The 18,711-nt window shown below is 41.1% G+C and overlaps 1 protein-coding gene across 1 annotated transcript in view; it reads right to left on the minus strand.

Annotated features, from left to right (window-relative positions):
- Window positions 1-18,711, minus strand: part of CLIC4 (CLIC family member 4) — a 45,990-nt gene that overhangs the window by 15,698 nt on the left and 11,581 nt on the right. Inside the window, exon 2 of the mRNA XM_088140948.1 lies at window positions 7,487-7,596. Within this exon, the coding sequence (XP_087997074.1) occupies window positions 7,487-7,596 (110 nt within the window). The remainder of the gene's footprint in view (window positions 1-7,486; window positions 7,597-18,711) is intronic.

Here is an 18,711-nt window from a genome sequence, read left to right on the forward strand (position 1 = left end):
CAAAATGCATGAATGAACAACCTGAAGGGTGAAAGACTGCTTATTTGTAGGTCAACCAAGCAGGATCTTGGCAGGTGACTCATATTCCACATCATCCCAAAGCCGCTATTCCCTGCCTTAGTGCTTCCAGACCCCCTGCCCCATTCAACCCGAGAAGAATAGCCAGCTTTGCAAACCTGTTGCAAACTATGTAGGTGGTTCAAGTGTCCCTTTCCAAAAGCTGCTGAGATCTGTGTGTCAGTTACATGCCTAAAGCGGCTGAAGCTTCAGTTAAAACACTGCTGTGCACACCTGCAATAATTACAGGAAATCACTGCATTGGCTTTCCCCATTGGTTAAAGAAGGTTCCTTTTAAGAGGGGGGTGGGGAGGACAGGTTTAGTCCAAAATGGCAAGCTGTTCTTAACTGGATGTGACTCTTCCATTTTGTTCTTTGAAAAGGCAAGACCAAACCCTAACTTGTTGCCAAAAAGTAATTTTGAAAGCAGGTAAAGGGAGAGAAGGGAACTTCTGGCACTGTTTCCTTGGAAGTGAAATCCAGGGGCTAGAACTGTCCCTTTATCCATATCAAAAGTTACTAGGTTCCATGTCAGCTTCCTTCTTCTCCTGCCTTCTTGCTTTTGGATGTTAGAGTAGTAACACGTTTCTACTCGTCCGAATACATGAAATTAAATTCTAGACTGCCTTCCCAAATCTGACGTTCTCCAGACATACTGGACTGTCACTTCCCAACCAGCACAGCCAAATTATGGGAGTTGAGTTCAAGTGGAAGACTCAGGGTTTGGGAAAACTCCACTAGAGCAGGGGTAGCCAACCAGCAATGTTCCAGTTGCTACTAACTAAAGCACCCATAGGCAGCATAGCCAACAATGAGAGATGCTGGGAGCTGAAGTCCAGCATCACTGGCAGTGCCACCGGCTGCCTCTCCCTACTCTGGAGAAATCTAGTAAAGCTTACTGAGGCCAAACTAAAGGAAATGCTTGTTCACTGATAAAATAAGGAACTGTTGAAAAAATTCTAAATCAATCAATAAAAAAGGGAATGCTAGGATCACTTTTCCAACCAAATCTTAGCTTAGTTGTTGTCGGACTGGAATTGAACTGAACCAGAAAGCATACGGCCAATTAGAGATTCCAAGGGACAAAGTCATCACTTGGCATTAGGAAAGAGCCATGGTTCATACTGGTTTCCAGCTTAATACAAGAAGTCCAGGCTATGCATAATTCTCAACTTTTACCAATTATGTACAAGCACAGCAAGGCCACACCCACAAATCTCAGAGCATAGCCCAAGCACTGCTTTAGTTGTGACAGCAAACGCTTGGGAGAAAAATGGGAAACAAGCTGATAACAGTTACTACCTCACTCAAGATATGCAAGGATGGGAGTGTCTTCCAAAAGCAGGAAGTAATCTTTTAGCCTGGGAATCCAGCCCAAACCAGTTAAAGACATTTGTACCAGCCTGCCTAAAGATACTAGTGTGTGTCATTTTTGCGGAGACTTGGAGAGCCAAGCTCCAGCTCAATTATCAGGAAAAATTTTAAAAACACCCTTCCCTGCCTGGAAGCGAATCCTATATTAGCAAGTGCTATGGAATCCTCTGCTTTTCCATACAGCCACCACACTCACCCACCCACTCAAAGGTGCAGCTGAAATGAGGAACAGCAGCAGAAACAAGGAGTGGATTTCTGTGTGGGAGGACTAGAAGCTCACTTCAGTTCTAGTCCTCAAGTCAGATATTCAGCATTTCTGAATTGATGTGCCTGTCTTCTAGTCTCCTGTCAGACAACAACAGCATTTTTATAAGGGGTGTGCAAAGCTCTCCAAGCTAGAAACAGCCATTCCATGTGCTCCAAACTTAGAACAAAATACCACCCTCTTTTCTTCTACTTCAAACTTGGAATAAAATGGGTGTTTCGTTCCACAATGTTTGGAGCTTTTCAATACCATCCTGTTAGTTTTTTTTTTTTTTTAAATCTTCTGAACCATAGAGACTTGCAGAGCACAATAACCCAAAAAGCAGTTTTTATCTGTGTTGCCAGTGGCTGTGGCGGGGGGGGGGGGATCAGTGCACCGAGACTGAGGAGTATTTTCAACCACTGTTTCTTGTTAAAAAAGCAGAAAGCCTCACACAAGCATGACATCTTATCCTCTTGCAGCTTCTGAACTCCCAATTTTTTGATGCATGAAGTGGAAAGGAACTTATGGCATATGGGGGCAGGGGCATCTGAACCAGCACATCCCCCAAGTAGCTCAAAGCAGCATCTGTTAATCTTATTTATATTCCAAGAGTCTGGTGAAATAAATTCAACTGAAAGAGACCAACGTGCTCCAAGTCAACCATGGAAGTCCACTGAGAAAGCAGTGCTTGGAACATGGAATCCACAGTGTCCCTCTGGTTCTTCTCCTCAGAAGTAATCAGGATAGAAGTTTATTTTACATAGGAGATATGTCAAGCTTACTATCAAATAACTAAGCTCCTGGGATTTTACCCAGCTCCCAGAAAGTTTTAAACATAGACACAGCCAAAAGAGGATGTGCTTGGGGCAGAGGCTGCTCAGCCTTAAATAACTTCAGCAGTGACCCCTGCTATAAATACCAGATAAAAAGAACATATTTTCCAGTTTCCAGTCTGACAAAGAGCTAGTGGTGCAAGCTGTGGGTCATTTTAGCATGAGCTACTTTACTATTTCTTTTTCCCCATTAAAGGTTTGTATGAACAGATACCAAGACAAAAGACTGGCTAGAAGGTTGCATAACATTCTGGGTGTGTGTGTATGCATGTTTTAAAACAACTGCATATGGAACAGAATGGAGTATACACTAGTTACTGAGGAGCAAGTTTCCACGGGCACAATGGAACACAGGTACATCAAGGCTTTAATGCACCTACCGCAAGCTCCCCAAACTGTAATGTGCAAACTGAATAGTTTCATCCTATCACCACCACAATGTCTCCTGAAGCCCATGGGAGAGGGGAGAGGGGAGAGGGGAGAGGGGAGAGGGGAGAAAACCCACCCAGAAAAAATTGCCCATCCCTGATCTGGAAGCTGGCGAGCATCCCAAACTTTCATGGAATTTGTGAGAAGGAACATAAACAGTTGCCTTTCAGTGCATCCAATCCATCTAGCTTGTCTGGCACTACTTGGCACCAATTCTCGAGAACAGTGTTTCTCAACCTTGGCAGCTTGAAGATGTGTGGACTTTAACTCAATGCTGGCTGGGGAATTCTGGGAGCTGAAGTCCACACATCTTTAAGTTGCCAAGGATGAGAAACCTGCTGTAGAACTTTCCCTGGCCTTCTTCCTTGTCATCTTTAATTGTTTTGTGTTAATAAAGCAGCTCAGTTTTAAACCAATGGCCAATATATTAAGATTTGGTTGGAAAGGTGACACTGGGTATTCTTTTTTTTTTTTTTTCTATTTTAAAGTAAGAAAATGTTGAAAAAACTATCACAGGAAAAAATGAACCTATTGCTACTCTTGGATGAACAACTGACTAAACTACAGTGCCTGATTAAATGGGAACATCCATCTTGACTAGTATCATAGCCATCTTTGTCTGATGGGGGGGGGGGTGTCTTCACTTCTCTCACCCTGTTTCTCCCTCCACACTGGAAGAATAGAAAGAAAAGACAGAGTCAGGGTGTGCGGCCACCCCATTTCTGAATGACTGCTCTAGACTATCATCTTCTGTAACCAAAGACTGGAAGAGGTTAACCTCAATTTAGCACTCTTTTTCAGTCCTAAACAATGTGGCCTACCCCATATACAATAAACTGGGGGGGGGGAGCATTTCTACTAACACGCTATGTCTTTCAGAGACAAGCTAAGCATGTGATATGCATATAGCTCATGACTGTTCTAGCAGAAGCCTCTTTTTACTCCTCCTCATTGCCACCTAAGCTTCAGAGCAGTAGAAGTCAAATAGGCTAGGCTCTGCCTACAATGTTTTTGAGGTTCATTTCCAAACCTCATTAAATTAAACAAGCCAGTACATTAGAACATATTTGTCATCTATATGGAACTCTATCTACACACTTTGTCCTCCACAGAAATCTTGTATATTTGCAGTAGAACACTACTGCCTTAGAGAAGGAATTTGATAGGACTCAGCCAGCAAGATGGGGGCACGGCTCAGCCTGTTGGTCTTCATTTCTGCTCTGCATAAACTGCTTGAAGCCTAAAACGCAGCCAGCAATCCAGCCCAGCTTGGTAAAGAAGGCAGCCTCTCGTATTAACTTCTGAAAAAAGATTAGTCATTCTTTTAAGCTTTTAAGAACGTCCAGAGTTCTCAAGAAGAGAGTCTGAAAACCACTGGCTCAAGCTCCTCCATCCCCCTTTTAGCCAAAAATCCTTCCAAGGCTCTGCAAAATCAAATCCAAAAGGCGTCCTGTATTCCCAAACAAGCTAGAACTCTGGACGCTGCAACGCTACTCTGGCCAACAAAGATTGTCTAATTCCTGCACACAGACACAAGCTGCATTCCTGAAGAGGGAAAAGAATGAAGCCTCTGTCTTTAGCAATGGCAGAAAGCATATGAGTACTTGGCGGGGGAGAAAGGGCTGGCATGTCCCCATTTAGCCTGCATATAGTTTTGCTTGTGTTCATAACTATTAACAGATCAGAGCTGCAAGTATCCTCTTGTTAGCACAGTATTATATATAACAAGATGGTAACAAAGGAAAATGGATGTCACAGAACAGTAAATTTATAACATTAACTTTTTCCTGTGTTTCACAATTCCTTAGTTGTGATCTTTTCAACTGGCAGGATCTGTGTACATACTACAGTAATTCACCCAAGTCTCTACAAATATGTACTAGAGACAGGAACTTTCATATTATTGTCATCTTTTGGTGGTGACGTAGGTGAGGATGATGCACTGTTGACCTACGATGGCTATGCTGAAACTCAATTTTTATGCCCTAACAGAAGGGAAGAATAAGTTTTCCCTTTTAAGGGAATGGGAACAGTTATTAAACAAACCAAGACTCAGGTTGTGAAACAGAAAGTCCACAGCAAGACAAAAGCACGGGTTTCTATCCTGGAATAAAGTTTTATTTTTCTGATGGTTAACAATTGTCAATGTTATACAAATGTGAACCAAAGTATATTAGCCATGTTTCTCAGAGATAAATGTAATTTCTTAGACTTGGTATTACATATTCACATACCTTCCTTCCTATTCACCATTCCTATCACCCTGGACATGGGCACGGAAACTGTATGCATGAATGCAGAGAGACCATGAAGACAGACCACCATTAGGAGCAACCAACCTGTCATATGTGAAATCACATATATGCATGAACAGCAATGTACTAGTAAGGGTTGTTGGGGGGAGGGTCAAGTGATCTAGTTAAAGCAGCAAAGACAACTGCACTTGGCCAAAACTAGCATCTGCCCTGGCTCTGAGACCCAGTTAGCAAGGCTTCATAATGGACAGTAAGCCAGGCCAAACAGCTGCTCTGCACAGGTCAAAGAGAGATGCTATGAAGCAGAGAAGCTAGAGTAGAAAATGCCCAAGTAGAGTGACTGGGTAAAGAAATTGGGGGGAAGAGTGGTGGTGGTAGGTCTACTAGGAACAACATGGCTGTCATCTGCAAACATGGAATAGAACCTGAATGTACTTTCTTTGGGCCACCGAAATACACAAAAGGGAAAACAGCTTAGCAGAGCTGCTGAAAAATGCCATGGCCTCTGTGGATCATTAATTAAGAGAGCACTCAGATCTCAAAGATGGAGACACGAAAGATGCCAGCAGCACTAAGGGATTTTTAAATGTAGAAATCAGACAACCTTTTGGAAGATACACAACATGAGTAGTAGTGTGACTTTTCCCAGATAAAATTTCAAGTCAGGAAGACCTGCTCCAAGACTACAAAGCTGGAAAGTTTGAAGGCTTAAACAACTTCAGTTGAAACCAAAACTTCAAAAAGAGTAGCCCTCATAATAGGGAAGGGCTCAAAGGATTTCCCATGAACACCAAAAGCCCCCAAAATGGATGGGGAAAGTCTTTACCTCCCCCACCACTTTTCTCATTCCATGAAGAGAGAGACAAACAGCACTGCTAATTCACTGGGTTCATATCCACTTAGTGGGTGCTGTTTTTCACTTTTTGATGGGGTTCATGGGGTCAGCAGTGCACTAACTGAAAAGACCTCCATCAATTAAGAGTCCTTCACTTTACTCTTGGCTTCCTGGGAAAACTCCATGCTGCATAAGCAGACATACTGTCAGAGAGTAATGACCCCACCCTGGCTGATGGAGCAATTGTCCAACACTGCATTTCAATATCGTTAATCTGTTCCTTTCGTGCTTCAACATGTAAGATGAACATGAGAGACCTTGTATCAGTTACGCAGGGGAGAAGAGGAAGAACCAGCTTGCCTTTGGGACAATCTGCTTTGACAGTGACACAGTGGAAGAGCAGAATGCTGCTGGTATCGAGATGAAGGGTCCTCAAATTCCCTTTTTGATACACACTAAGCATTGCACAGACTGGGGGGGTGGGGTGAGGGGGGATGAGAGTCTTGCCAAGCTGTAAGCCTCAAAATAAGCAATGCAGCAGACAACATCAGAGTAGTTTCTACTGAAACCACTTACACCCTGCTAAGAAACTAATGAGGTAGGGCTTGGGAATGACATTAAGCTGGAGCAGCTAACTGAAGTGGCTCTGAGGGCATTAACATTACCCTTGCCTGTAAGTCTCAGTGGGATCTAGAAATACTGGTCTTTGCCGTGCCCTTTGCCAAAACAGTGCCCCCAATGGGGAACCCCCATTCCTACACACAGGACGTACAAGTTTTCAACAGTAAGTATAGGAATCTACTATACTTTGCGCCTTTAGTCAAAATGAAGCCTGGGAATGGCAATGAGCAGCAATTTAGTGCCCCAACATGGACACTGGCAGAGTGTGCTTTAGAAGCTACAGATGTTGGAGGAAGACTCAAAACCCAATATCTGCACTTCTCCAGTTTTTTTTTTTTAATGTGATGATTACTACTGCAGAAACTAATGCAACTTATTAATGAATGCTAAAAAAATAAAAATAATGGAATCTCCTCAGCAGCACTCAACCCCCTTATGGAGCAAGCATCTCACAGAGAAAAAGGACTGAGAAGAGAGAATTACTCTACAGAAGTACATGCTCCAAGTCTTCCCAAGTACAGAATGCTCTCCATGGGACTACAGTGTTCAGGATCCGTAAGTGTGTCACCCAGAGCCCATAATGAAAAACTTCCATGATCTTGCATAATGCAGCTGTGAAAAATTATTGTCTCTGATATTAACTCATGAAACAGAGGAGTTTGTAAAGCAGCAACATGAAGAAAGGTATTTGCTACATGGGATTGATCTCCTGTCAGAAATGAGAAGCAACAGGACCATAATTTTTAAAATCCTGCTGTGTAGGAAAGGAAATACTTAAAACTCTCACAGGCAACCAGATACAGTAAGAAGTTCCTAAGAATGCCGAGTTCCCTACCTTTTCAAGTCAACTGTTGTAACACTAAATACCACTCCCTTGAGCCACAGAATCATGAAGAGTCTCTGAGAGAAAGGGCAGTTGCCTATACTTTCACCATCACTGCCAGCCTGTGGAGAAAAAAGAAAAAAAAAGACATTAGTAAAAATGGACAAGCAATGCCAATCTATCCTCTTTCACCCTACTAGAAAGCCAGCTCAAAACGAGCAGAGCCTTCTCACTCTTGCCTCAGGAAGCTGCATCACAAAACAAAGAGGACTCTGCCCATGTGTGATACGGTATGTTTGACTGATATCCAGCTTTTCCTCCAGGAACCTCAGGTTCCCTCTTCCAATTATTCCCAAAATAACCAAATGTGGTAAGTTAAGCTGAGAAAGACAATAGCTTGGGCTGAGTGGGAATTCAGTTGTTCTACTGAATACCTGTAAAAGAATTTAGAGCTGACCTTGGGGAAGGCATGAGAAACACAAAATAACCCCACCTTGATGGAGTTAGTAAGTAACCTGGCCAGACTTTCAAAATTAATGTCAGCCCTCTGAGGTATGACAGGTCAAGAAACAGACACCACAGGGATTCCAAGAATGCTACTTTATTGTTTCGAACAGAATCTCAAAAGATTGCTGAAGTTTCTCTCTGTCCCATCATATCCCAAACAAAATTTAAAAAGGGCTATTTTAAGTTTCTTTCTCATGTTTCTTTCACTCTCTGGACTGTGTAATCTTTTCTCCAAGCTTCTCCTTAACTGCTCATTCATACCTTCCCCAAGGTTGGTTACAATCCTTTACAGTACCTGACAAGCTATAATATATAGTAAAGAGACTCTTGTTTGGTAGCTCATAAGCTGTGCTGACCCAACCCATTACACAACTAAATACTACAAATATGCCACTCAGAAATTTTTAACAAATGGCAGCAACTGCTACCATAAATTTCATATCAAAATGTTTATAAATATGCTGCGATGTCATAGCATCCCATGAGAGAGCCAGTTTGGTCTGGTGATTAAGGCAACGGGCTAGAAATCGGGAAATTGTGAGTTCTAGTCCCACCTTAGGTATGAAAGCTGGCTGGTGACTTTGGGCTAGTCCCTCTCTCTCAGCCCAACTCATCTCACAGGGTTGTTGTTGCGGGGAAAATAGGAAGAGGAAGGGGGATTAGTATGTTCTCCGCCTTGAGTTATTTATAAAAATAATAAAGGTGGGATAAAAAAAATCTTTAAAAAAATGATATAGGCATAAGGGTCTGAAACAGTATTTAAACAGAGATGGCTCTGACATTATATGGCTACATGCTTGAATGGGAGATGTTTATCGCTTTAATCAGGCAAGCCACATTCCCACTTTAATGGTCAAGGGAAATGGAAATGATCAAAAAGTCCAGGCACAGCTTTCCTCCTTACAGTGACACAGCACTTCATTGTACAAAACATATAAATTCTAAAGTAACAGTTTTCAGGGTGACATGCAGACAGGAGAAGTGCAGCAGCCAGATGTGTTTACTTGACAAATTCTGTACAATGGTTTGGAAGGGCCATGGAAACAAGTCAAGCCACACACTAAAGTGGAAGGGAGAAAGTCTTCTGTCACCTTTTCCAAACTGGAAATGTTACAGGTAACCTAGTCAGAAGCCTAGTCTCTTCCCTGAAGTAATATATTGTTTATTAATTAACTATTAAACCACCTGAAGGTTAGCTTTTAATGCTACCTCAGTTGTGGTAGAATGTCTATTATTCAGGGTTTAATCCTGTACGAAAGCAGTGACCTGGCGCATATTACAGAGATTTGAGTAAGAGAGGAATCAATCTTTCTGTCCACCAGTTCAGAAACCACAAGCTCCATCCAATAGTCTGCCAAATTTTAGTGTCTGCTGCTGTATTTGTGTGGCTGGGATAATATAAGGATACTATTAGTGTACTGTCCACTCATCACAAAACCGTCTCTCTTCCTGAGCTAGCCAGAGTGATTTCTGGTGGGCTACTCTAAAATCTGTATATTGAATACTCCCCCCTTATTTAGTCAACCTATATGCAGAATATATATTAACAGAAGCTGGACAGGAAGAAGAGGAGTCTGGGTTTAAAACTGGAGGAAGCAACATCAATAACTTGTACGATGCTGATGACACTGCCCTGATCGCTGAAAATGCAAAAAGTCTACAAGCTCTAGCAATAAAATAGGACTAAAATTAAATACAACATAAAATATAATTTATAAATATAAAGACCAAACTAATGACAACAGGTAGAACCACCAGCCTTAGAACTGGCAATGAAGATACTGAAGTGGTGGACAGCTTCTGCCTTTAAAGGCCAACCATCAACAGTAAAGGAACAAGCAGTCAAAAAATACACCTCAGACTAACACTTGCTAGAGTAGCCATGAAGGCCTTGGAAAAGATATTCAAATGCCATGAGGGGTCTAAACCTAGAAAGATCAGAATAATGCACGTCATGGTATTCCCCGTGGCACTTTATGGAAGTGAAAGCTGGACTTTGAAGAAGCAGAACAGAAAGAGCAATGACACTTCTGAACTTTGGGACTGAAAAAGACTCCTGACTCCTGGACAGCCAAGAAAAAAAACAAATGGGTCATCGAACAAATCAACCCAAAGTTCTCACTTGAGGCACAAATGACAAGGCTCAAATTAGCCAGACACACTATACAAAGACCTGGCTCCCTGGAGAAAGCTCTAATGCTGAGAAAGGCGGAAGGAAACAGAAGAGGATGTCAGCAGCAAGGTGGATGGACTCCGTCACAATGGTGATGGGCACACCACTGGAAGATGCAAAGGACCATGTTAGTGACAGATCACTATGAAGAAAATCTAGGTGGTTGCACATAATCGACTCTAAATATCTCGTCTTAGGGATTTCAATATCCATGCTGAGCATGTCCAGTAGGGCTGGCTCAGAATTTCATATTTAGCATAATGACAGTGAACTTGTCCCAAATAGTAACTGATCTCACACATGCAACACAACATACATTGGAATTGGTATTTTGTTTGACTGGTGTTACTGATCTGAAAGCAAAAGAGATCTCTGTAACTCAGTTTCATGGACAGATTGCTCTCTGATAGGTTTTAGACTAGCAGATACTATAAACTTCTAGAGGGGTGGAGGACTGATTAAAATAATCTGACCCAGATGCCTGATGAATCCAGAGGGTCTTCCATCTTTGATACTGTCAAAGCCCTGGCTATTGTGAGGTTGATTATACTGAGATACAGGTCCAAGATCATCTAAGGAGTTTCTCAGCCAAGAGGAGATTGTGAATATCCTAGTTATGTGATGTGTTATTACACTACATTGGCCTTCCTATACTATCTTTTGAAAATCAGGAGTACACATAATGGGCAGCAGTGATTAAAACTAAGGTTTTATAGATGTAAAACGTTCTGAAGAATTCAAAATTTGTGCAAAAACAAACGAACTAAGTAGCAAACTTTCTAAATAGTTTTGAAGCAATGCAAAGCTATTGAAAAACATTTCCTCTCCTTTGCTTCCAGTCTGAAGATGCTAGCAGAACCTCAAAGGGAATTCTACAGGCAGTACAATATTCCAACAATACAGCTTCAAAAAGAAAATAAGCTGGTCCACCCCCAAAATTAAGAAAAATATAAAAGCTCAAAGAAGCAGCGATGGCTGAAACCTCATAATGAAAAGAATAATCCAGTGGTGGCTTGTGCCCATTAACCAAAGACATTTGCTTTCTTAGTGACAGACCTAGTTCAAGACACCCCATACCAGCAGGCACAACAGCTAATATCCAAGCATACAGGTTAGAGAGGAGAGTTAGAAGGGGATGAAAATAATAGCACAGGAGGTATATAGGGTTGGGACAAGTAGTGTCCTCCATAGCAATCAGTGTAGCACAATGATTAAAGAATAGAAATGGGGAGGCCCAAATTCTAGTTCCAACTTGACTGCAAAGCTCACTGGGTGACTAAGCTGAGCGCTCTTGCTCTCTCTCTCTCTCTCTCTGCCCAACCTAGGGGTTGTTTTGGAGATAAAATGAAGGGAGACACCCAGGCACTCTTAAGCTCCCAGAGGAAAGGGGATAGAAATGCAATAAATATCTAGGGTTAATCCTTTAAGGAAGAAAAGCAGACAGTTTAGATCTGTAATTGGATTGGCCTACAGTGTTTATATCATGTACTCTCCCACTAAAAACAGTTTTCAAGAACAAAAATAAATTAACGCAAGCATCTGCTTTTTATTTAACATACAAGGCAATGTTTCAGAAGGAAGTGGAAATGCCACTTTACCAAAACAATTGCCTGAATCCAAAATACAACCCAAATCTAATTCCGGATATGAAGTCTTCAGGAAGTCACTGTGGTTCCATACACCCTGTCTGAAAACCCTTTTCCCTATTTGTATTCTTTGCTTGAACTGTCTTAAGTTATTCTGAGCAGACCCTGTATGAAGAATGCTACAGGAATGCCAACAAAAATTTGACTTCAGTGCTCAAAAAGGGCTCTGCCATGCAACTACTTGCATCCATAATCTATCTGTGCAGGATTCTGTGTATTCACAGCCAAGTGCAACTGGGACCAACATCAGGCTCATTAGCATTACTTTTTTCAGAAGAACTTCCAAAAATGAATTCTCTTTCTTTCTCTATGATTCAATGAGAATTAACAAAACCACAGAGTTTGGGCAGCCTGAGAAATGTTGATAGCAGGTCTAAGGCAGTTTTTGAAAGTTCTTAAGAGAACTACTGAGTTTTGCAAGAGAAAAGAGATCTCTGGATTCAGAAAAGACACACTCCAATAACCAATTTAGATCCAATTAAGAAACGGCACCACACACAAACCTCACGCTAATACTGTATAGTTAACAGCCCTGTTTTCTTAATAGATACACGAAATATACTGCGATCTGGGACTCTGTAGTATATGCAAAGCACAAGCAACATAAAAAAAATGCAATAAAATCACACTGCATTTTGCAGCTCAAAAAAGGGAATAAGATCAAGAAGATAAGCTTTTTCTACCATGAACAACAGCCAAAAAGGAGGAAAAGCAATTCAGATGTTAAGAAGCATTTCCTATGTTTGTGATGCTTTCCAGTTTTCACACACGGGCTACATTTTCTCTTACAGGGGTTAGTAACAGAGATGAGATTTCCTAAAAAGCAATTACAGACAAGCAAACACAAAACTTGACTACAGAGGAGCAGTTTCAGCAGCTCCCACTCTACTACTGTGTCCTGATGGGAACCAAGTTCCAGCCATTTGAGGAAAAGGAGGTAAAATGAGTATTCTTTAGTAAATCAGAAAAGGCCCAAGTTTCTTGAACAATCAGCAGCAGCACCCTTCTTGCTGACATGTTTCTTTAGGACACCATCTGATTGGATGCCTTCTTGTTTTATGGATGATTTTTTTTATAATCAGTCTTTTTATTAATTATCCTCTTTTATTTGGCTTATTAAAGTAACCTTTAATAACTGGCTACTTTAACTGCTGTAGGATTTTTAATATACTTGCTGTTTATATAGTTTTATATGAAATCCAATGGTGTAAGACTGTGTTTCTCAACCTTGGCAACTTTAAGATGTATGGACCTCGACTCCCAGAATTCCCCAGCCAGCATGGGGAATTCTGGGAGTTGAAGTCCACACATCTGAAGTTGCCATGTTTGAAAACACCGGTGTAAGATAAGCCAACACAAATTATTTTCTTTTAAAAGCATATGTTCTAAAATATAAGACAGTAAAGTTAATCAACAGGCAAAATCTGGACAGAGTCAATCAACATGAACAGGCACAAGAAACTGGCATATTTTGGAACTACTGTAAGATTTCTATTTGCAATTATCTATGGAAGCTTAAAAAGGGAGAGGGTTACACTGAGAAATCTGCATTTTTAACAGTGCAGGAGGGAAAGAATGCAGTCTTTGGGTTTTATATGAACCAAATGCAGTAAAAAATAGAGAGCAAATACAAGAGTGATGGAAATGCTAAGATATTTATGCCGGGCAAATCTACAGTTGTCAATTAAATAGGTGAAATAAATCATGTTTGAAAAGCTCTCTTTTGCATATTCAAGCTCAACGAAGAAAGACTTTTTAAAAATGCAGTGCTTAAGTTCAGCATGCTTAGCACTTCCAATAAATCAGGAGGAGTTCCAAGGCATTTGATAAGAGGGTGGAAAGTATTTCTCAAGGGCTGAATCTCACCCATACTGAAGCAGAGAGATTCTTGCAGGCTTAACACTTGTCATTCTATAGCTGACTGATCTGACCTTAAAGCAAGTTAAGTTAGAAGTAGAATTCCATTAAGAACAATTGTTTTTTAAATACAAACTTTGCAGAAATCTTCATTATGAGGGGGCATCAAATCATAACACTGCCATATGTATGAGTACAAATTAAACAAAATGCCAAGATATTAAACTAACATAGCAATATTCAATAGACATGAACTTAGGCTTTTTATTTGATTTAGGTACCACCCAATTCCAAAACGACTCTGGACCTACTTGCACCTACTTCTCTAACAATTCTTGACATCCACGCACCAATGAAGCGTGAAGCAAAATGCACCCTTCCTCAAGCAGGTACTGTCAGCTACCTTGGCATTCAGCTCCATAATCCCCAGCCTGCATAGCTAGAGACACTGGAAGTCCAGCCTATCTGCAAGGAACCTGCACAGAAAAAGATGCATGCATTCAAATTCACTTAAGGTAAAGATTCCTATATAGCTTGCAGAGACAACTGTTTAGTCAAAGAAGAGCACAAGTTATTCTCTCCATGAATTTTGCATCTTCTAATAACCAGGGAGCTTGTTTTCATCCTGGCAATTTTACTAACTCCAACAGCTTTTTTCCTTCTCTGCAGATTCCAAAGCTAGATTGGCAAGTGGTATATTTGCATGCTATTATTTCTAGTACAAGCACTAGAAATTATGTGTGTGTGTGTGTGTGTGTGTGTGTGAAAAACAAACCCATTTATAATTGTTTTTCTTAGCTACCAATATTTAATTATTTACTAACATTTATATCCAGCATATTTGAAAAGATTCAATACAGCTAACATCCAAAGAATAAAATTCAGTAATATATATCAAACACACACTGCAATAAAAACAGTAAAAGAATAGAAATTGTATCTAATGATATCTGTATTCTAAAATAGTATTCTAGAAGTTGGGTAAAACAGGAAGAAAACTTCTCTTTCCTTTTCTGTATTCTCATAAATTGCCAGAGTAAGAGCTAAATGTGGATTATCTCAGAGCCTTAAATGTTCAAGAATCAAAATCATCTTTTTGCATGAATCTGAAAACCTGGCAGTCAATGCAGATCCTCTGATACTGATGCATTATGATCTCAGCGCTATAATATGATCAATATTATTGGATGATTCCTTTTTAAAAAAAAAACTTTTATTTTGAGCATTTACATTCTATTTACTACTTATTTACATTCCTCCATTTCATAAAGACAGTGGACAGTCCATACCTACACACATCAAAAGTAGCATACTCAATTTATGCTTGAAGTCAACAAAAGAAGCTACAGTATTTCAGCACAGGTGGTATATTCCCCAAACTACTGCAAATCAATCTAGCTGCTTCAGGCAGCCAAATCTCCAAATGATGAAAAATGTATGTTGCCAGAAAGGCTATTTAAGAGCCTAAAGTTAGGGCTGATTCTGGCCAATAGGGTATTGTACAATCTTACCTAACAGAACCACTACTCACAGAATTTCTGAATTGTTAGTCCTCACCCAGTCCATATTGACTCCAGATTCTATTTAAACCCTTCAGCTCCGTCACCTGAATAAACTGAAAAGAGGAACAAAGACCTGAACATCATCGGCATACTGATTACTGCTTAGCTAAATTGCCTTCCTCAGCAGCTTTATATAAAGATGAATACTATCAGGGGTAATATCAATTACTACAGAACCCAATAGAAATAATTCCACAGCTTTAGACTACTGTACCTTCTCTTTGATTGCATTCAAAGGACCAATTCTATACAGTAATGGTCTCTGTCTAGGTCCTATAGCCAGAAAAGAGATAAGGGCAGTGAAATTTTATTGCATCAGATTGCAGCAAGTTCTATGACAATCAATTCTAATCCAAAGCCTGTTGATTCCTTTAAAAAATATAACTCTAGTAACCAATTCAGACCACAGATTTGGAATTCAAACAAACCTGCCTGACTGCCAATTCCCACTTTTCATTTCTACAGCCAGTTCTTTAAAAATGCTCCCATTTCCTTTGCTTCTTCCAGTGAAGAAAAAGTCAACAGATCTTTTAAGGGACAAAAATAAAAATCCATAATGGATGAGTTTCTCAAAGAACTCTGCTATAAAAATGTAAAATGGAAGAGGAAGGTGGAATAACAGTTGACCAGACACATGGAGACTTATGAATGATAGAAAAATTGCTTGCCAAGTTTTGGCTTTCTGAAAATCCATTTTACCATAGGGTTATTATTCATCCCTTTTAGTTTCCAAAAGTTGAAGTTAATACTTGCAGCACTAACAACTCTTAGTGCAGTCAGAAAAATAACGTTTATGTTCAAGATATTGCTTAACCACATATTAGGGCCTAAGTGCAATTTGCATGCCAGTGGACATAATGTTACAAAGGCAGCTGTTTTGAAAAAGGAAACTTAACTACTGGGATTTGAAAATGTAAGGCTGCAAAAAGCCATTCAAGGGGACAGGAAAGCTAAGAGATTTGGAACAGGACAAAAATCATGCAAAGAATGATCTAACACACATCCAATCACATTTCTGCTGATATTTACAAAGAGATGCTAGGCAATGTTATGTGCACCTATATAATAAAGGTTGAAAAAGCACTTCTATAGGCAGCAATGGAGTCTTAGAGTCCTCTTTGGTGATCAAGCTCCCTGACTCATCTGAATTTAGAAATAAATGAGAACCCTGAATATAGAAGAAGGAGAAGGAGAAGAGCACCTCAAATTTAATCCAAACAAGGTGGAAAGATTCTTGTGGAATCTCAATGACCAGGCTGTACATCTTCACTATTTTATACAGGCTGCTTCCCCTTAAAGCAACTTGTCTGCAGCTTGAGGGGTACTGCTGGAAAAGCATTTTTACTGTCCTTTGGCAACAAGGGACAAGCTGATGTCTTGTCTTCCATCAGCTTCTTCTGGGAAAGCCAAACATACATAAAGCTGCCTTTAATGTATTTTTACACAGACAGGGTAGATGCACACCAGTGAAAGCAAATTGTTTGAGGTGTAGATCCTTCATCTAATCAAAGGTTTAATGGTAGTCCTTGAATTATGATGGCAACTGGGACCAGAATTTCCATCACTAAGCGATGCAGTTGTTAAGTGTGACCACATCGCTTAGCGATGGCAATCCCTGCAGTCCCAGTTGCCATCATTAGGCAAGGCAACTTCTTGCTGGCTTCCCACAACCAAAGTCAGTGGGGGAAGCTAACAAGAAGTTGCCAGTCCCAGGCTGTCAGGCAGGTGAGTGGTTGCTGCCGAGTGAGGGAGTGTGCAGGGGAGAGTTAGGGAGGGTGCACAAGCTGGGGTGCACAAGAAGCGCAGGTTGGGGAGAGTGCGAGGGGGTGCCAGCACAGGTGCAAGGGGGTGTGCAAAAGGTGCAGCGCTGGTTGGGTGCAAGGGAGGCACAGAGAGACAATGGTACGCTGGAGTGCGTGAGTGGCTGGCACAAGCAGAGAGAGGATGGGGGATGGTACACAGGTGGGGAAAACTCACCCCAGCAACTTGCGATCTTCCCTGCCAGCTTCCCCATTGTCTTTCTGGAGAAATTGGCAGGGAAAGTTGCAAATAGTGATGACATGATTGCAGGATGCTACAACCAGTCTTAAGTGCGAACCAGTTGCCAAGTGCCCAGATCACACCCATGTTACCATGGGGGTGCTGGGACAGCCAGAACTCCGAGAACTGGTCATAACCACCATTCGTTCAGCACCGTCATAACTTCAAATGGTTGCTGAACAAATGGTCATAGATTGAGGACTACCTGTGTTTGTAAAACCACACAGGATGGCTGTGAGGAAATTCTCTCTTAAACCTAATTCACCTCAAGACATCCCTATGCCAAGGAAATAAGCAATAACAATCGCTGCAGAGTCCATTAAGACCCAATGCATAATGCAACAATTGTGCCAGACTCCCTTGGTGCTACTAGGCTCAAAATGAAATTCTGCAGCGCTGAAGTAAAATGATTACAAAACTGCAAAACTGCTTGCCTGCTGTCAAGTTTGCTTTAAAAACTGTTTTGGAGTCAATGTTACACATTAGCAAGGGCCCTGAAGAGCTCTTGTCCAAGAACTTTGCTCCTCTGCACTGGTACAGCATGTGCCTTGGCAGTGGCACAAAATGCCCTCTCTACCCTGAGTTTCCACATGGCCTCACTACAAAGACAGCAGAAGCTTGCAAGTCACTATTAGAAGGTGATTCTCCCTTTCTACCTCAGCCTACTGGCTTCCTTTAAAAAAAAAAAACCCACTGAATTAATTGGAGTCCTGGTCCTTCAATTATTCATAAGCACTACAGCTATTCAGAGACTGAAACTTATTTAGGGAAAACTGTATAATTATTTTTAATGGAACTCAGATGCCCCCCCCACACACACACACACACACTATCAGGCTGAATAAGACAACTGGACAGAATCAAACTGATACACAGCTCTTGGGGGGAACAAATTGTTTGGATAAAGCTAGGTATCCAACTGCTGCCAATCAAAGTGCTTGCTCCATTTGTATACATCTCCTAAGACGACAGACCTTTAAAAGAATCCACCTCCCAGTTCTTTCTGTAAAGTCCCCTCAAGTCAAGCTTGAGTCTTGGTGACTTCATGGACATGTCCACGTAGGGTTTTTTTTTTTTAACCCTGTCTTTATTATTTTTATAAATAATTGAAGGTGGCGAACATGCCTTAATACTCCTTCCTCCTCCTATTTTCCCTACAACAACCCTGTGAGGTGAGTTGGGCTGAGAGAGAGGGACTGGCCCAAAGTCATCCAGCCAGCTTTTATGCCTAAGGCGGGACTAGAACTCACCATCTCCTGGTTTCTAGCCTGGTGCCTTCACCACTAGACCAGAGTACAGAAGCGGTTTGCCACTGCCACCTTCTAGCATGTCCCCCCACCCCTGTTTAGCCTACAGCCCTAGTATTCCCTGATCTTCCATTGAAATTCTAACCAGACCTGATCTTGCTTAGCTTCTGAGCCCAGACAAGGCCAGGAAGACCTTGCTAGCAGC

The sequence above is a fragment of the Python bivittatus genome, unplaced genomic scaffold (assembly GCF_059951505.1).
Source record: "Python bivittatus isolate LINGU-HERP-01145 unplaced genomic scaffold, Pbiv_v1 ctg000250_np1212, whole genome shotgun sequence".
NCBI lineage: Eukaryota > Metazoa > Chordata > Lepidosauria > Squamata > Pythonidae > Python > Python bivittatus.